The sequence below is a fragment of the Babylonia areolata genome, chromosome 2 (assembly GCF_041734735.1).
Source record: "Babylonia areolata isolate BAREFJ2019XMU chromosome 2, ASM4173473v1, whole genome shotgun sequence".
In the NCBI taxonomy this organism is placed as follows: domain Eukaryota; kingdom Metazoa; phylum Mollusca; class Gastropoda; order Neogastropoda; family Buccinidae; genus Babylonia; species Babylonia areolata.
This window is the reverse complement of record NC_134877.1, coordinates 3,627,555-3,645,054: the sequence shown is the minus strand read 5'-3', so window position 1 is coordinate 3,645,054 and position 17,500 is coordinate 3,627,555. Positions and strand designations below refer to the sequence as shown.

The 17,500-nt window shown below is 45.1% G+C and overlaps 1 protein-coding gene across 1 annotated transcript in view; it reads left to right on the top strand.

Annotated features, from left to right (window-relative positions):
• The first annotated feature begins 3,005 nt into the window (after window positions 1-3,005).
• Window positions 3,006-17,500, top strand: part of LOC143295980 (putative sodium-coupled neutral amino acid transporter 11) — a 28,447-nt gene continuing 13,952 nt past the window's right edge. Inside the window, exons 1-6 of the mRNA XM_076607700.1 lie at window positions 3,006-3,079; window positions 3,174-3,204; window positions 8,038-8,227; window positions 9,287-9,361; window positions 10,859-10,917; window positions 16,612-16,687. Of these exons, the coding sequence (XP_076463815.1) occupies window positions 3,006-3,079; window positions 3,174-3,204; window positions 8,038-8,227; window positions 9,287-9,361; window positions 10,859-10,917; window positions 16,612-16,687 (505 nt within the window). The remainder of the gene's footprint in view (window positions 3,080-3,173; window positions 3,205-8,037; window positions 8,228-9,286; window positions 9,362-10,858; window positions 10,918-16,611; window positions 16,688-17,500) is intronic.

Here is a 17,500-nt window from a genome sequence, read left to right as displayed (position 1 = left end):
CAGAAAACTTCTCGGCATAAAGTGGCAAGAGAAGATCCCTGACACAGAGGTGCTCACTCGTGCAAACTTGCCCAGCATCTACACCATCTTGATGCAGGCCCAGCTGCGCTAGCAGGCCACGTAGTTCGCATGCCAGACCACCGGCTCCCCAAGAAACTGCTGTACGGCGAACTCCAACATGGCAAGCGCTCCCATGGAGGCCAAAAGAAGCGCTTCAAAGACACTCTGAAAGCTTCTCTGAAGGCCTTCAGCATCAGCCACGATACATGGGAGCTGAATGCAATGTACAGACCAAAGAGGCGTTCAGCTGTCCACAAAGGCGCCAAATCCTGTGAGGCCAACAGAATCGCTGCAGCAGAGCAACGCAGACAGGCCAGGAAAAGCAGTGCCAGCAAGTCCCCGACAACTGCCACCATCCCCTGTCCACACTGTGTCAGAACCTTCCGGGCGCAGATTGGCCTGACCAGTCATCTGCGCACCCACAGAGCCCAACCCACCCACCCCCAGGATGACTAGATGGTCCTCGTCGATCCCGACGGACGAACCACACACACTAGTGAACTTTTATGTGTATGACCGTTTTTACCCCGCCATGTAGGCAGCCATACTCAGTTTTCGAGGATTTGCAAGCCCAGCATGTTCTTGTTTCCATAGCCCACCGAACGCTGATATGGATTACAGGATCTTTAAAGCGCGTATTTGATCTTCTGTTTTCGTATACACACGAAGGGGCTTCATGCGAAAGCAGGTCTGCACATTGTGCTGACCTGAGAGATCGGAAAAATCTCCACCCTTTACCCACCAGGCGCCGTTACCGAGATTCGAACCTGGGACCCTCCGATTGAAAGTCCAACGCTTTAATTAACCACTCGGCTGTTGCGCCCGTGCGGCCTGGTGACGATCGTGGGACAGGTGCCCTTTCCCTTGCGGCAGCTGTTCTCTGTCCCTGCTGGTGACCGCCTGACAGGGCCGTTTGGTTCTGCCTCCGTTACCCGACGACACCTGTTGCTGGTTTATTTGCACGTTAAATCAGCACGTCCAAGTACTCTCTCCAGCCCTCAACACCACTCTCTCTCCCCCACCCCACGCCCCCCACACCCCACCCCACTCCCCAACTCCCCACCCATGCCCCTCACTTCCTCTCTGTCTGTCTGTCTGTCCGTCTGTCTGTCTGTCTGTCTGTCTGTCTGTCTCTCTCTCTCTCTCTCTCTCTCTCTCTCTCTCTGTGTTATGTGTATGTGCGTGTGTACGTGTGTGCGTGTGTGTCTGTGTCTGTGTGTGGGGGGTGAGGGGGGGGGGAGTAAAGACACTCACAGAAGAGAAAGTCAAAATCATTCAATGAAACAAACACTCTAAGTCTAACGGTTGTTTTGTTTTGTTTTGTTTTGTTTTGTTTTTTATTTAATCTCCGACGGGACAAATCGACTTGGTCGAAGGTTGTCAGTAACAAAGGATATGATTATAGTGCTATGTGGCAGTGGGGTTTTTTCCCCCCCCCATAATTATGTCATGTTTTTTTAGCGCTTTTAGTCTCTGTGCTAAGGAGGTAAGATACATTATTAATGCCCTCTAGTAGTAGTAGTAGTAGTAGCAGCAGCAGCAGCAGCAGCAGCAGCAGCAGTAGTTTCCTATTATTATTATCATGATCATTATTATCAGTGTTACCATTATCAGCAGGAGCAGAAGAAGCAGCAGCATCATCATCATCATCATTTCTTTTTTTTGATTTATTTTTTATTGCGGGTAGTAGTAGTAGTAGTAGTAGTAGTAGTAGTAGTAGTAGTAGTATCGCAGTTAACTCACTCAGTGCGGCCAGTCCTCTCTTCTCCTCTACACAGACCCCCTCGGATGTCCAGGGGGTGTCTGAATGACCCAACCTTTAGCTTCCGTCGTCAGAATTGTGGTATTCTTTGTCAACATTCACGTCTTGCAATATTTTGATGGTGGTAATTGGGATGAAACGCTGTTAACGTCGTCTCTTTCGCCGTTCGTATGGAAAGAGTTAAAGTGTTCTGTTCATACGGCGGACCACCCCAACGTGCCACGTACACCTATCAAACTTTCAAAACAAACAAACATGCAAAACATAATCATTTCTTTCGCCACCGGCAAAGTGTTGTTGCTTTACTCGTACGATAACACTGCTTTGCTGACCTTGACTTTCCCGTAAAAGCGTGGTACTTTGAAGCAACTTCTTGGGATAGCTCAGTTACACATATCAGAGTTATACATGCGTGTGAATGACTGGTGTGAAAGCGCTTTGATTTGTCTATGTGCATGATTAAGCGCGATAAAGATACTTTGATGATGATGATGATGATGATGATGACGTGTCTTTGTAAAATCATGGGGTCTTTGATAGTAGTAGCAGCAGCAGTAGCAGTAGTGTTGTTATTATTATTATTATTATTATTATTATTATATAGCGCTGAATCTTGTGCAGAAACAAACCAAAGCGCTTTCGCACCAGTCATTCACACGCATGCATAACTGTAAAACTGAAAAAAAAAACTGAAGACAAGGAAGAGGCAGGGAAGGGAGGCTATTTTGGGAAGAGGTGGGTTTTAAGACCAGACTTGAAAGAGCTGAGTGTGGAGACCTGACGAAGCGAAAGAGGGGAAGTTCATTCCAATTGCAAGGTCCAGAGACAGAGAAAGAACGGCGGCCAACAGTCGAGTGTTTAAATCTGGGTATGCGTAAACAGAGTGGATCCGAAGCCGATCATAGAGAGCGAGATGGAGTGTGGAGGTGAAGACAGCCACAGAGATAGCAAGGGGCAGATTTGTGAATACATTTCTAACATAGAGTGCTGATCTTGTACTTTATTCTGTGTGAGACAGTGGAGATGTTGCAAAAGAGGAGTGATGTGCTGAGATCTTTTCTTTCTGGGGACGAGTCGGGCAGTAGAGTTTTGTATGCGCTGAAGGGACTGAATGGATGAAGCAGGCAAACCAGCCCATAAGTGACGGCAAACTGATCTGTAAGTTGATTGTGGCGGCCGTGTCATGGATGATGAGGAAGAGGAGGAGGAAGAGGAGGAGGAGGACGAGGAACTGACGGCGCGTAATCCTGCTGCAAAGTAATACTGCTGATATCCCCACCCCACCCCACCCCTCCCGTCCACTCCATCCTATTTCCTCAAAACCCATGTGTAATTGTTCATCCTGTGACAGATCTGTATTGAATCCAATCCGCTTCCTCGACGTCAGTTTCAGATAAGCGAACTCCGACATAACTGGAATCACCTTCACCTTCACCTCTCCCGTAGTCTTGTGGACCGTTGGGGCGCCACAGGTGATCTGGCAACCAGCATCCTCCAATCCTCTCGGTTTTCTGACCTCCTGACTGTATCGCTCAACCTCAAGCCCGTCCAATCTGGGATGTTGTCCTCCCATCTCTTCCTTTGTCTGCCTCTCCTTCTCCCTCCTTGCACTGTGCCCTGCAGGAATATCTTTTGCAAACTCTGATCTCGTGACGAGATCATCAGGTAACTGTAATACACACATTTAAAATAATTTTTGTTTTTTTAAAGGATAGAGAGAAAAAAGAGAAAGAGAGATCCTTCACCTCACCTTCACCTCTCCCGTAGTCTGGGTTTCAGACCGTTGGGGCACCGCTGCTGACCCTGGCCACCACCCCTCTCCACTCTTCACGGTTTTCTGATTTCCTCAGGGCGTCACCGAGCGTCAAGCCTGTCCACCCCCGGATGTTGTCTTCCCATCTCTTCTTCTGCCGTCCTCTCCTTCTGCCTCCTTGTACGGTGCCTTGCAGGAACGTTTTGGCAAGACCAGATGATCGGGAGATGTGTCCATACCACCTAAGTTTGCGTTTTTTCACTATGGACAGAAGGTCTTCGTAGGGTCCCAATACTTTGCTTGATTCTGTTCTTCACTTCCGTGTTAGTGATGTGGTCTCTGTAGGAGATGCCAAGTAGTCTACGAAAGCATCTCATCTCGACAGCTTGGATTCTTCTCTCGATGTCCGCAGTCAGGGTCCAAGTCTCGCAGGCGTTAGAGCAATATTGATATAACCAGGGAACGCATCAGTCTGATTTTTGAGCTGAGAGCGATGTTTTTGTTGTTCCAGATGGTGTTCAGCTTGTTGAGTGCCATTGTTGTTTGGGCAATTCTCGAGAGTACTTCTGGTTTAGATCCTTCATCTGACACGATTGCTCCCAGATATTTGAAGCTGTGGACTGTTTTAAGCTTTTCGTCGTTGACTTTGATGTCAATGCTGATGCCGTTGGTGTTGTTAGTCATCAGTTTGGTTTTCTCCGCACTGATTTGCATTCCATACGATGTGGAGGCTTTGTCTAGATGTTTGACCAGGCTTGCCAGTTCTTCTTCTTTTCCAGCCAGTCCATCAATGTCGTCGGCAAAACGTAGGTTTGTGATTGTTCTGCCGCCTATGCTGACTGTTCCTACATGCTCTTCCAGTGCGTCAGTCATTATTCTTTCTAAGAAGATGTTGAAGAGTGTGGGGAGAGTCGACAGCCTTGTCTCACTCCGACTGTGGTTCTGAACCAGTCCCCGATGCTATTGTTGAGGTAGACGGCGCTGGTGGCTTTGTCATAGAGGTGCTGTATCAGTCTGATCAGGTTGGCGTTGATGTTGTACAGATTCATGGTAGCCCACAAAGCTGCATGCCAGACCCTGTCAAATGCCTTCTTAAAATCAATGAAGACGTGGTAGAGGTCTTGTTGGTGTTGATGGTACCTCTCACATAGCAACCTCAAGTTGAAGATTTGTTCAGTTGTGCTCCTTCCTGGTCTGAAACCTGCCTGTTCTTCAGCAATGATGTTTTCTGCTTGTGGTTTCAGTCTGTTAAGCAGGATCTTCAACATGACTTTGCTGGATGACTAATCAGGCTGATGGTGCGGTAGTTTTGACACTGCTGGAGATTGCCCTTTTTGGGGAGGGTGATGATCAGTGATTGTGTCCACGGTGTGGGCCATTCCCCCTGTTTGCACAGATCTTGTTGCAGATTTTCAGTAGCACATCTATCATAACTTCACCCCCTGCTTGGACCAGTTCTGATGGGATGTGTCCACTCTGCTGATTCCCTTTTTTCAGCGATGCTATTGCTGCCTCTATTTCTTCACGGAGTATGGGTGATTACTGTTATCAGTGGCGGTGAACATTCTATTCTGGATCACTTGGGTCGTATTTTTGTATACTCTGAGCATTTCTTCCACCCTTTTTAGGATTCTGTTTTTCGTTAACTTTTTCCCATCCTTTGGGTTCGGGATTTTGGGACATATTCTCCCTTTGCCTTTGTTAAAAGTTCTTTCCCTTGGGGGGGGGGGGGGGGGGGGGGGGGGGGGTAGCTTTTTGCTTTTGTTTCTTGTCGGGTTTTCCTCTATGCCCTGGCTTTTTCCTTCAACCCAATTCCCCCTTTCCCTTTTTCATGCTTCTCTGATTTGGGTTTTAAACTGTTTGTACTTTTTTGCCCCTTTTCTTCATTCTTTTTTTTTTCATCTCTACGTTTGCACCACTGTGGATGTCGTCCCTGCCCCAGGTTCTTTTTGATGCTTTTTTTTCCAAGATTTTTTTGGGCGTTTCAGTCACAGCGCGTTGAAGTCGTTTCGGTTATCCGGGTCGGCGTCATCGGACGAGAGTGATGAGGGGCGCGAATTTCCCACCAATCATGCTTGGAAGCCTCTTGTACTTCAGGATCTTTCAATTTTTCCAGGTCGAACTTCAGTCTTGAGAAGCTTTGTTTCTTGTTTTCTTCAGTTGGAGTTTGAAGGTCATCATTACCAAGTCGTGGTCACTTGCAATGTCAGCTCCTGGGAAACTTCTTGTCTTGGCAATGTTCACGCTAGACGGAAACGCTTCTTTACCATGATGTAGTCTATTTGGTTGTGGTGATCTCCTCCAGGGCTGTGCCATGTTCCATCTTCTGGATGCTTTGTGTGGTCCAAATGTGTTTGTTATCTTCAGGTTGTTGAAGCAGGCAAATTCCAGGAGTCTCATACCTCTTTCATTTGTAAGCGTTGTTACCATATCGTCCACATGTGCCCTTCCAGGTGTTGTAGGAGTCTTCTCCGATCTTGGCGTTCCAGTCACCTTGTACTACTATGATGTCTTTCTTTGGGTCTTATCAAGGGTTTCTTGTAGTTGTTCGTAGAACTCCTCAACTTCATCATCGCTGTGATCAGATGTTGGAGCATATGCTTTGTATGATGGTGATGTTGAATGGGGATGGCCTCAGGCGGATGGTAGTGAGCCTGCTGGATATTGGTCGGCAGCCCGTGACAGTGTTAACAATGTCTTTGTGGATCAGGAACCCTACTCCATGTTCGTGTTTGTCCTCTCTACCACTGTAAAATAGTCTGTGGCCTTCAAGTGTGGGTATTTCACCGATGTTTTTCCATCGTGTTTCACAGAGTCCTAGGATGTGCCAGCGATATTTGTTCATTGCATGTGTCAGTTCTTCCCATTTTCCTGGCTCCTTAGTGTTCTGACATTCCACGTGCCAATAGAGATGTTGTCCTGGCCCGGAGCTGCTTGTGTGGTCCACAGTAGCACTTTTGTCACCTCCACCCTGGTTTGCAATGGAAGGCGCGGTCCTTGTTGACCCGGGTGACGACCGAGCCGTATGGGTTGAGTAGTGGGTCGTCATTCATGCGGTGAGTCTTGGGCAGAAAGCATGGCGGAGCCCATCCCTCTCCATGCTAGACTGGTCTAGCTGCGGCTTTCTTGATTGGAGAGGGCCGAGATCTAGTTTTGATATAGCGCCAGTGCTCGCTCCCGTGCCGCGTCGGTTGAAACAACATGCACCGTGTCCCCCTGAGGAAACACCCCACATTAACGTGGCGAGAAGGTGCGACCTACGGTATTCACCCTTTCTTAAATAGAAGGAAGGGATCTTCGCAGGTCAAAGAGAGATAGATAACTCAAATTTCGTTCCGCATTGTTTTCAACTGCAAGTGATATTAACATCTCTTGAGAGGAGGGCAAAAGATAGAATCCGTGATTGAAAATGGAATAGTTATGGGAGAAGTGTTGTGTTGTTTGGAGCCGGGACTTTTTTACTTGTGCTTTCTGAACGTGTGTGTGTGTGTGTGTGTGTGTGTGTGTGTGTGTGTGTGTGTGTGTGTGTGTGTGTGTGTGTGTGTGTGTTATTTTGTCCAAGTTCAGAAGTGTGTGTGTGTGTGTGTGTGTGTGTGTGTGTGTGTGTGTGTGTGTGTGTGTCCGTGTCCGTGTCTGTGTGTCCGTGTCTGTGTAGTGTGTGTCTGTGTGTGTTGTGTGTGTTGTGTGTGTGTGTGTTATTTGTCCAAGTTCAGAAGTGTGTGTGTGTGTGTGTGTGTGTGTGTGTGTGTGTGTGTGTGGTGTGTGTGTGTGTGTGTGTGAATGACCAAAACTATCGCTTCATCACATGCAGATGGTCACAACACGCACAATAAAGTCCCACAATCCATCTCAGCGTTCGGTGGCTTTATATGGAAACACGGACATGTTACGCTAATTCAACGTACTTTTTTTTTTTTTCTTACTCAGTCTGTCCATCTATACTTTTTTTTTAGCGTACATAATTCTCTCTCTTCCCCACCTCCCCTCCCCCCAGCCCCTACATCACATCTGCTAGACAGACGTCTAACGGGCAGCATAACCCAGCGCGCATGTCGGGCTTTGAGTGCATGCATATGTATTTTGTGTGCCTATCACAGCGGGTTTCTTGTAAAGGACAAACACTCTCCTTGTCGGGGGGGGCGGGGGGGGGGGTTAAAGGGTTTTGTTGTTGTTGTTGTTGTTTTCTGTTGTTGTTTATTGTTTGTTTAGGGGGGGAGGAGGGGGTGTCTTTTTCAGTGCGCCAAGTGCGCGCTGCACTCGGGACTCGGTTTACGTCTCATCCAATGACTAGGACGCTCAGTTTGATTTTTTCCAGTCAAACTTGGGGAGAAAGGACGAGAGCGGGAGGATTTCCAACCCACACCCTCACGGACTTTCTGAAACTGGCAGATGAACGGCCTTAACCCCACCACCAAGTCTGCCACCTTCCTCCTTAATAACATTCTCACTGTCCCGTGTGCAGAAGCCTTCCGTGGGAAGGGCAGAGGAGGACAGCAGGAGCAGCAGCAGCAGCGACCTGAACAGTCCCGGTGGCGATACACGGCAGCTGGTGGTGACGGAGCAGGAGGGGCTGGGGGACAACCAGCAGCGCTACGGGCTGTCCATGACCACCTTCAACTTCATCAACTCCATCATCGGCTCTGGCATCATCGGTGGGTTGTCGTGGTGTGTTTGTGGGGAGAGAGCGAGAGAGAGAGAGAGAGAGAGAGAGAGAGAGAGAGAGAGAACACTGAACACTGAAAGGTTTAACTCTCTCCATACGAACGGTGAAAGAGACGACGTTAACAGTGTTTCACCCCAGTTACCATCATCAAAATATTGCAAGCGGAAGGCTCTTATACTGAAGACGTAAATGTTGACAAAGAACACCACAATTCTTACGACGGAAGCTAAAGGTTGGGTCATTGAGACACCCACTGGACATCCGAGGGGTCTGTGTAGAGGAGAAGAGAGGACTGGCCGTACTGAGTGAGTTAAGAAATGGACATACATTATAAATGGGATTTTACAACACCGCCCAACAAAAACAGCATACGTAGCAGGACTGGCCGTACTGAGTGAGTTATAGCTATACAGCGCTGGTGACATGGGGGTGCAAAAATCAGAATAATAATGATGAAAATAACGAAACAAAGTAAAACAGTAAAGAAACATATTGGAAGTCAAATAAACTAACGCTCGGCCATCCATTTTTCAAGTTCATGAAAACAAAAGCTTTTTTCTTTCTATCAATGTAATTAAGCTATTGATACGAATTACTCTTCTTTCGAATATTATAGGCTTCAGCAATGTACTTCGCCAGTGATCTTACTGCATCGTCATCCATCGTAATCCATTTCCAACACACTAATGTTATATATATATAATATGTATATTTGTATTTGTATTTCTTTTTATCATAACAGATTTCTCTGTGTGAAATTCGGGCTGCTCTCCCCAGGGAGAGCGCGTCGCTAAACTACAGCGCCACCCATTTTTGGGGGGTATTTTTTCCTGCGTGCAGTTTGATTTGTTTTTTCCTATCTTAGTGGATTTTTCTACAGAATTTTGCCAGGAACAACCCTTTTGTTGCCGTGAGTTCTTTTACGTGCGCTAATATATATATAGTACATACCTCATATGTGTGTGTGTGTGCGTGTATTTGTCATTTTTCATTTCCTTTCTTGCATACTGCATATTACATTGCTTATCTCCAGCATATATGTCTACAGGTATGCCTTATTCACTGAAGCAAGCCGGCTTCGGCCTGGGCATTTTGTTACTGCTGTTTGTTGCTCTTATCTCAGGTAAAGTCCTGTGTGTAGATAGATTATTGTGTTGTGTGGAAATGTATGATGATAATTAGGTATTGTGTTGTGATGTGTATGGTGATTTTGTATATGTGTGTGTGTGTGTGTGTGTGTGTGTGTGTGTGTGTGTGGAAATGTCTTAGTGTTTGAGTGTTTGGTGAGATGCATGTTCAGGGTCATGCATGTTAGATGGGGTAGGGTTTTTTGTTGTTGTTTGTTTGGGTTTTTTTTGTTTTTTTTGGGGGGGGTTGTTTTTGGATTTTTTTGTTTTTTTGTGGGGTTTTTTGTTTGTTTGGGTTTTTTTTGTTTTTTGTTGGTTTTTTGTTTGTTTTTGTGTGTGTGTTTGTTGGTTGTTGTTTTTTTTTGGGGGGGGGGGGCTTGGGGGGGTTATTTGTTTTTTTTGTGCTTTTTATAATGACCGTTTTTCAGGACAGTGTGGTACACAAAATGTTCACAAATTTTTAGCAGTGCACACACACACACACACACACACACACACACACACACACACACACACACACTCACTGTGAATGCCTTATACAGGTAAATAGCTAACTGGTTTACAATGGTTTGTGCTTTTTGTTGATGACATAAGCAAAGGAAAGCTGAAACAGAAATAGATGCCTATAACATATTGAGAGACACACACAGAGAGAGAGAGAGAGAGAGAGAGACGTGACGTGACGAATGGTTTTGAGGGCGGCGTTGAGGTAGGCGTTGAGGTGAGAGGAGAGAAAGCATTAATGGCACCGGCTGCTCAATATGTGGTTGTGTTTGAATTTTTCTTTGGGTGTATATTTCGTGTTTATATAATAATCTCTCTCTGTGTGTCCCTCTAGTTTGGTTATATTATCAGGTTTTTTTTGTTTTTTTTATAAATTTTGTTGTTCATCCTACTCAAGGTTTGGTTTTCATATGTATATGTGTACAACACCTGCAACTATAATACACAGGTCGGTGGCGTTGGGTTAAAACAGTTCTGAGTTCTCTCTCTCTGTCTGTGTGTGTGTGTGTGTGTGTGTGTGTGTGTGTGTGTGTGTGTGTGTGTGTGTGTGTGTGTGTGTGTTCGTCCAGTAACAAAAACAGAGAGACAGACAGAAAAAAAACAACTGGGTAATAAAAGTTCGAAATGTTCTGTGTAGTAATGGTTTCTTGTATATTTGGGAATATCAGGGGGTAGGATGCATGCAAACTTTTATTTATTAAGACATTCAGGCAAAGACTCATTGATGTTAGATGGCAACAGTGGGAAGAACACATAAATTCAAGTGATAGACTTAGCTTTTCATGGAAAATTTTAGACACTTCCCACCTTCGAACCTTGTATCTTTGTTTGAATATGAATAGACATGTGAGGTATGCATTGACAAAATTTAGATAATTTATATATATATATATATATATATATATATATAGAGAGAGAGAGAGAGAGAGAGAGAGAGAGAGAGATAAATATATAGATAGATATACATGTGTGTGTATGTGTGTTCACAGACTATTCCATCTTGTTGCTTGTGCAAGGAGGACTCTTGTCAAACTCACACTCCTACCAGGTAAGACGAAATAGAGATCGAGACGCATATCTCCTTCACCTCCACCTTGTCTTCATGCTTTTCCTCCTCCTCCTCCTCCTCCTCCTCCTCCTCCTCCCCCTCCTCCTCCGCCGCCGCCACTTCTTACTCCTCTTCCTCCCCACCCCCTACTCCCCATTCATAGTCATTGTCCCTTACTTTTGAAGCTTGGATATATGGAACATGTCATGATGATGGTGGTGGTGGTGACGTGTTGAACATGTCATGATCATGATTATGGTGGTGGTGGTGACGTGTTGAACATGTCATGATGATGATGGTGGTGGTGGTGACGTGTTGAACATGTCATGATGATGATGGTGGTGGTGGTGACGTGTTGAACATGTCATGATGATGATGGTGGTGGTGGTGACGTGTTGAACATGTCATGATGATGATGATGGTGGTGGTCGTAACGTGTTGAACATGTCATGATGATGATGATGGTGGTGGTGACGTGTTGAACATGTCATGATGATGATGGTGGTGGTGGTGACGTGTTGAACATGTCATGATGATGATGGTGGTGGTCGTGACGTGTTGAACACGTCATGATGATGATGATGGTGGTGGTGGTGGTGACGTGTTGAACATGTCATGATGATGATGGTGGTGGTGGTGACGTGTTGAACATGTCATGATGATGATGGTGGTGGTGGTGACGTGTTGAACATGTCATGATGATGATTATGGTGGTGGTGACGTGTTGAACATGTCATGATTATGATGGTGGTGGTGGTGACGTGTTGAACATGTCATGATGATGATGGTGGTGGTGGTGACGTGTTGAACATGTCATGATGATGATGATGGTGGTGGTGGTGACGTGTTGAACATGTCATGATGATGATGATGGTGGTGGTGGTGACGTGTTGAACATGTCATGATGATGATGGTGGTGGTGGTGACGTGTTGAACATGTCATGATGATGATGATGGTGGTGGTGGTGACGTGTTGAACATGTCATGATGATGATGGTGGTGGTCGTGACGTGTTGAACATGTCATGATGATGATGGTGGTGGTCGTGACGTGTTGAACATGTGATGATGATGATGGTGGTGGTCGTGACGTGTTGAACATGTGATGATGATGATGGTGGTGGTGGTGACGTGTTGAACATGTCATGATGATGATGGTGGTGGTGGTGACGTGTTGAACATGTCATGATGATGATGGTGGTGGTGGTGACGTGTTGAACATGTCATGATGATGATGGTGGTGGTCGTGACGTGTTGAACATGTCATGATGATGATGGTGGTGGGCCGTGACGTGTTGAACATGTCATGATGATGATGATGATGGTGGTGGTGGTGACGTGTTGAACATGTCATGATGATGATGGTGGTGGTGGTGACGTGTTGAACATGTCATGATGATGATGGTGGTGGTCGTGACGTGTTGAACATGTCATGATGATGATGATGGTGGTGGTGGTGACGTGTTGAACATTGTCATGATGATGATGGTGGTGGTGGTGACGTGTTGAACATGTCATGATGATGATGGTGGTGGTGGTGACGTGTTGAACATGTCATGATGATGATGGTGGTGGTGGTCGTGACGTGTTGAACATGTCATGATGATGATCATGGTGGTGGTCGTGACGTGTTGAACATGTCATGATGATGATGGTGGTGGTGGTGACGTGTTGAACATGTCATGATGATGATGGTGGTGGTGGTGACGTGTTGAACATGTCATGATGATGATGATGGTGGTGGTGACGTGTTGAACATGTCATGATGATGATGGTGGTGGTCGTGACGTGTTGAACATGTCATGATGATGATGATGGTGGTGGTGACGTGTTGAACATGTCATGATGATGATGATGGTGGTGGTGGTGACGTGTTGAACATGTCATGATGATGGTGGTGGTGGTGACGTGTTGAACATGCCATGATGATGATGGTGGTGGTGGTGACGTGTTGAACATGTCCATGATGATGATCATGGTGGTGGTCGTGACGTGTTGAACATGTCATGATGATGATGGTGGTGGTGGTGACGTGTTGAACATGTCATGATGATGGTGGTGGTGGTGGTGACGTGTTGAACATGTCATGATGATGATGATGGTGGTGGTGACGTGTTGAACATGTCATGATGATGATGATGGTGGTGGTGACGTGTTGAACATGTCATGATGATGATTATGGTGGTGGTCGTGACGTGTTGAACATGTCATGATGATGATGGTGGTGGTCGTGACGTGTTGAACATGTCATGATGATGGTGGTGGTGTGGTGACGTGTTTGAACATGTCATGATGATGATGATGGTGGTGGTGACGTGTTGAACATGTCATGATGATGATGGTGGTGGTGGTGACGTGTTGAACATGTCATGATGATGGTGGTGGTGACGTGTTTGAGAGATAGAGGGGGGGCGGGGGAGGAGGTGGGGTGCGGGGGGGGGGGAACAGAGAGATAGAGGGGGGGCGGGGAGGAGGTGGGTGCGGGGAGGGGGAACAGAGAGATAGAGGGGGGCGGGGGGAGGAGGTGGGTGCCGGGGGGGGGGGGGGGGAACAGAGAGATAGAGGGGGGCGGGGGAGGAGGGGGGCGCGGGGGGCGGGGGGGGGGGCGGGACAGAGAGATAGAGGGGGGCGGGGGAGGAGTGGGTGCGGGGGAGGAGGTGGGTGCGGGGGGGGGGGGCGACTTAAAGGGGAGTGGAAATAGTGAAAATAGGGACCAGAACGCAGATTCAGACAGACGGACAGACAGAGTCGTTCAAAATATATTTGATACAAAAACATTGCACACAGGGGCACTCAGCAACACAAACAGGACACACACACACACACACACACACACACACACACACACACACACCAATACACACACACACACACACACATACACACACACACACGTACACACACACCAATACACACACACACACACACACACACACACACGCACACACGCACACACGCACACACACACACACACACACACACGTACACAGAGAGAGATAAGCTGCATGGGCTATATTTTGAGAATTAACATTGCATGTATATATGATATGTATATATATATGATAGTCAGTCGTGTCCGACTATGACCATCAGAACAGCAGAGGAGGCAACTGCTGTTCCGACTATTTGGGCTAGAATTTGATTATAGTGGTGAGTGTACATCCCCACTCTCTCGGCCAAGAGGGTTTTAGGACATTCGGCGTTGGGATGGTTCCCAAAGGCCAACTAGCCCACAAGGCTGCAGCACTAAGAGCCAGTGCAATTTTGCCTCCTAGTTTGAGAGTCATAGTCCTTCACAAAAGACTAAGCTGTAAGTGGTTTCCCATTGAGTGGATAAACCATTGATAATACAGCTCTCACTTTGCTGTTGGCCCAGATGTAAACTTATGTCAATCTGTGATATAAGCTGAGTGTTGGGCCTTAACATTGCATGTACGGACAGGCCCGAAGCATGAGAAGCCAGAGGAGCACAGACTAAATCCAGATGACTGACAGCGAGACATGGAGCCAGGTGTTGGAAACACTCAAAAATCTGTTTCATCCATATCTAATCAAAAGTGAATCTTTCGTTGTCAGTTTTTTCCCATTTGATCAACTGATGTCCAGACTGGTGTTTTAAAACTCACTCAGTACGGCCAGTCCTCTCTTCTCCTCTACACAGACCCCTCGGATGTCCAGTGGGTGTCTGAATGACCCAACCTTTAGCTTCCGTCGTCGGAATTGTGGTATTCTTTGTCAACATTCACCTCTTCAGTATAAGAGCCTTCCGCTTGTAATATTTTGATGGTGGTAATTGGGGTGAAACGCTGTTAACGTCGTCTCTTTCGCCGTTCGTATGGAGAGAGTTAAAAGCGCCGTTCCACATTCCAACAAAACAAGGTCAAAATGTAAGGGAGACTGGGATTGGGTCATTAATTATTAACACCGGCGACTTTTTTCCCCCCATTTAATAGTGAGCATCCATTGGTGATGATGATTATATGGATACTTATTTAGCGCCTGTCCTCGGTCCAAGACCATGCTCCAAGCGCTTTACAAACACGGGGTCATTTGCACCACAGGCTGCCATGCCAGGCTATCTGGATATAGCCGACTGACAGCTGACACTGGGCGCTCGTCATCCGTTTCCTGTGTCGTTCATTCAGGTTTCAGTCACGAACACATACACGCTCACGCAGACATATAACATTTTACGTGTATGATCGTTTTGGTTATTTACCCCCGCCTTATAGGCAGCCATATTTACCCCCGACATGTAGACAGCCATACTCCGTTTTTGGGAGTGTGCTTTCTGGATATGTTCGTGTTTCCATAACCCACCGAACGCTAACATGGATTACATGATCTTTAATTTAACGGATTTGACAGGCCTATGTACAGCTGTGCAGAGATGACCGAGAAATTTGTACGTAACCGTTTAACATATTATTTTGACTAAGCATCGTATGTCAAAGCACATAATTTTGTTTGGGTGTGCGTGTGCTCGCGGTTGTGTGTATGTGTGTGTGTGTGTGTGTGTGTTGGAGAGAGAGTGAAAGAGAGAGACAGAGACAGAGACGCTCTTAAGATGCTATTGAGCGTAACGGCTCCATCAAAGAGTAGGCGAAACAGAAATGGTAAGCGAGTATCAATATTAGTAGCTCAAGGTGGTGTCACTGCGTTCGCTCAAATCCATATACGCTACACCACATCTGCTAAGCAGATGCCTGACCAGCAGCATAACCCAACGCGCTTAGTCGAGCCCTGAGAAAAGAAAGAAAAGAAAAGAAAGAAAGAAAGAAATTAAAATAAAATAGAATAAAATAAAATAAGATAAATAAATAATACATTTTTTTTAAATAATAATAATAATTTTTTTAATAAAAATAAATTAAATAAAATAAGAATATAAAATTTAAAAAATAAAAAAAATAAGATAAAATAAATAAATAGATAAGATAAATAAAAAATAATAGATAAATACATAAAAATACTACTACTAATAATTATAATAATATTTAAAAGGCGCAAAATCTTGATTAAGTCAACTCTAGCCGCGCGCGCGCGCGCATGCACACACACACACACACACACACATACACACACACACACAAATGATGATAAATAAGCAAATAAATGTAAAACATGCACGCATGTGTGTGTCCGTGTGTCTGTGTGTCCGTGGTAAACTTTAACATTGACATTTTCTCTGCAACTACTTTGTCAGTTGACACCAAATTTGGCATAAAAATAGGAAAAATTCAGTTCTTTCCAGTCATCTTGTTTAAAATAATATTGCACCTCTGGGATGGGCACAAAAAAAATAAAAAATGAAGCCTAATTATATGCAAACTGCATTTACTGTTATATTTATATTTTTTGTATTCTCTAAACTTGGCACTTTGACCTCTTATTCTGACACAACAACAAGAGGAGTCATTATTATCATTTTATGTTCAAACAGGAACTTCTTTTGCTAAGCATGGAAGTTTGATTTATTTTGCAAACGTTTTGGTGCAGATACTAGAAAAGGGAAATTACTCTGTAATTAATGCTAGGGGAGTTAATTTGCTTTAAACTGATCTTTCTCATCTTAAACATTACATTTTGAAATTCTACTCAACACATAAAAAGCTTGGATTTTTTTTTAAGTGTATCACAAGTGAGTCTTGAAGGCCTTGCCTCTCTTGTTTGTTTTTTGTTGTTTTTTTTCTAGGATGTGGTTCTTGCAGCGTTTGGGCGTCCAGGGTTCTATACTTTGACCGTTCTACAGTTCATCTACCCTTTTATCGGTAAGATCGGTGTCCGTGCGTTTCTGTGTTCGGTCCTTATTGACTTTCTTTCTCTCTCTCTCTCTTTCTTTCCTTCTCTCTTTCTTTCTTTCTTTCTCTCTTTCTTTTTTTGTTGGGTTACGCTCCTGGTCCGGCATCTGCTGAATAGATGTGGTGTAGCGTGCATATGGATTTGTCCGAACTCTGTGACGTCTCCTTGAGTTACTGAATTGAACTGAACCCTCTTTTTTTTTTCTCTCTCTCTCTCTCTTCTTTCTTTCTTTTCTCTTTTTGTTTGTCTGTCTGTCTTTCTTTCTTTTGTCTGGATATTGTACGTCCTTTTTTTCTTTCCGCGTAAGATCTGAGCAGTTCCGTTCCCGTTCTTTCGTCTTTTTTTCTTTCTTTCTTTCTTTCTTTCTCGTCTGTCTGTCTGTCCGTCTGTCTGTCTGTCTTTCCGCCAGCAAATTGTAGGTCCATTTATCAGTAAGAACACTGCTGTTCACTTTCTTTGTTCACTTTGTTTCTTTTTTCTTTCTTTCTTTCTTTCTTTCTTTCTCTTGTGCCTCTCTGTCTTTCCGCCAGCAAATTGTAGGTCCATTTATTAGTATTATTATTATTATTGCCGTTCCGTTTCTGTGTTCACTTTGGGTTTTTTTTCTTTCTTTCTTTCTTTCTTTCTCTTCTGTCTATCTTTCTTTTCTTTCTGCCAGCAAATTGTAGGTCCATTTGTCAGTAAGAGTAGTGTTGATCGCTTTCTTTGTTCATTTTGTTTGTTTTTTCTTTCTTCCTTTCCTTCTTTCCGTTTTTCTTTCTTTCTTTCTTTCTTTCTTTCTC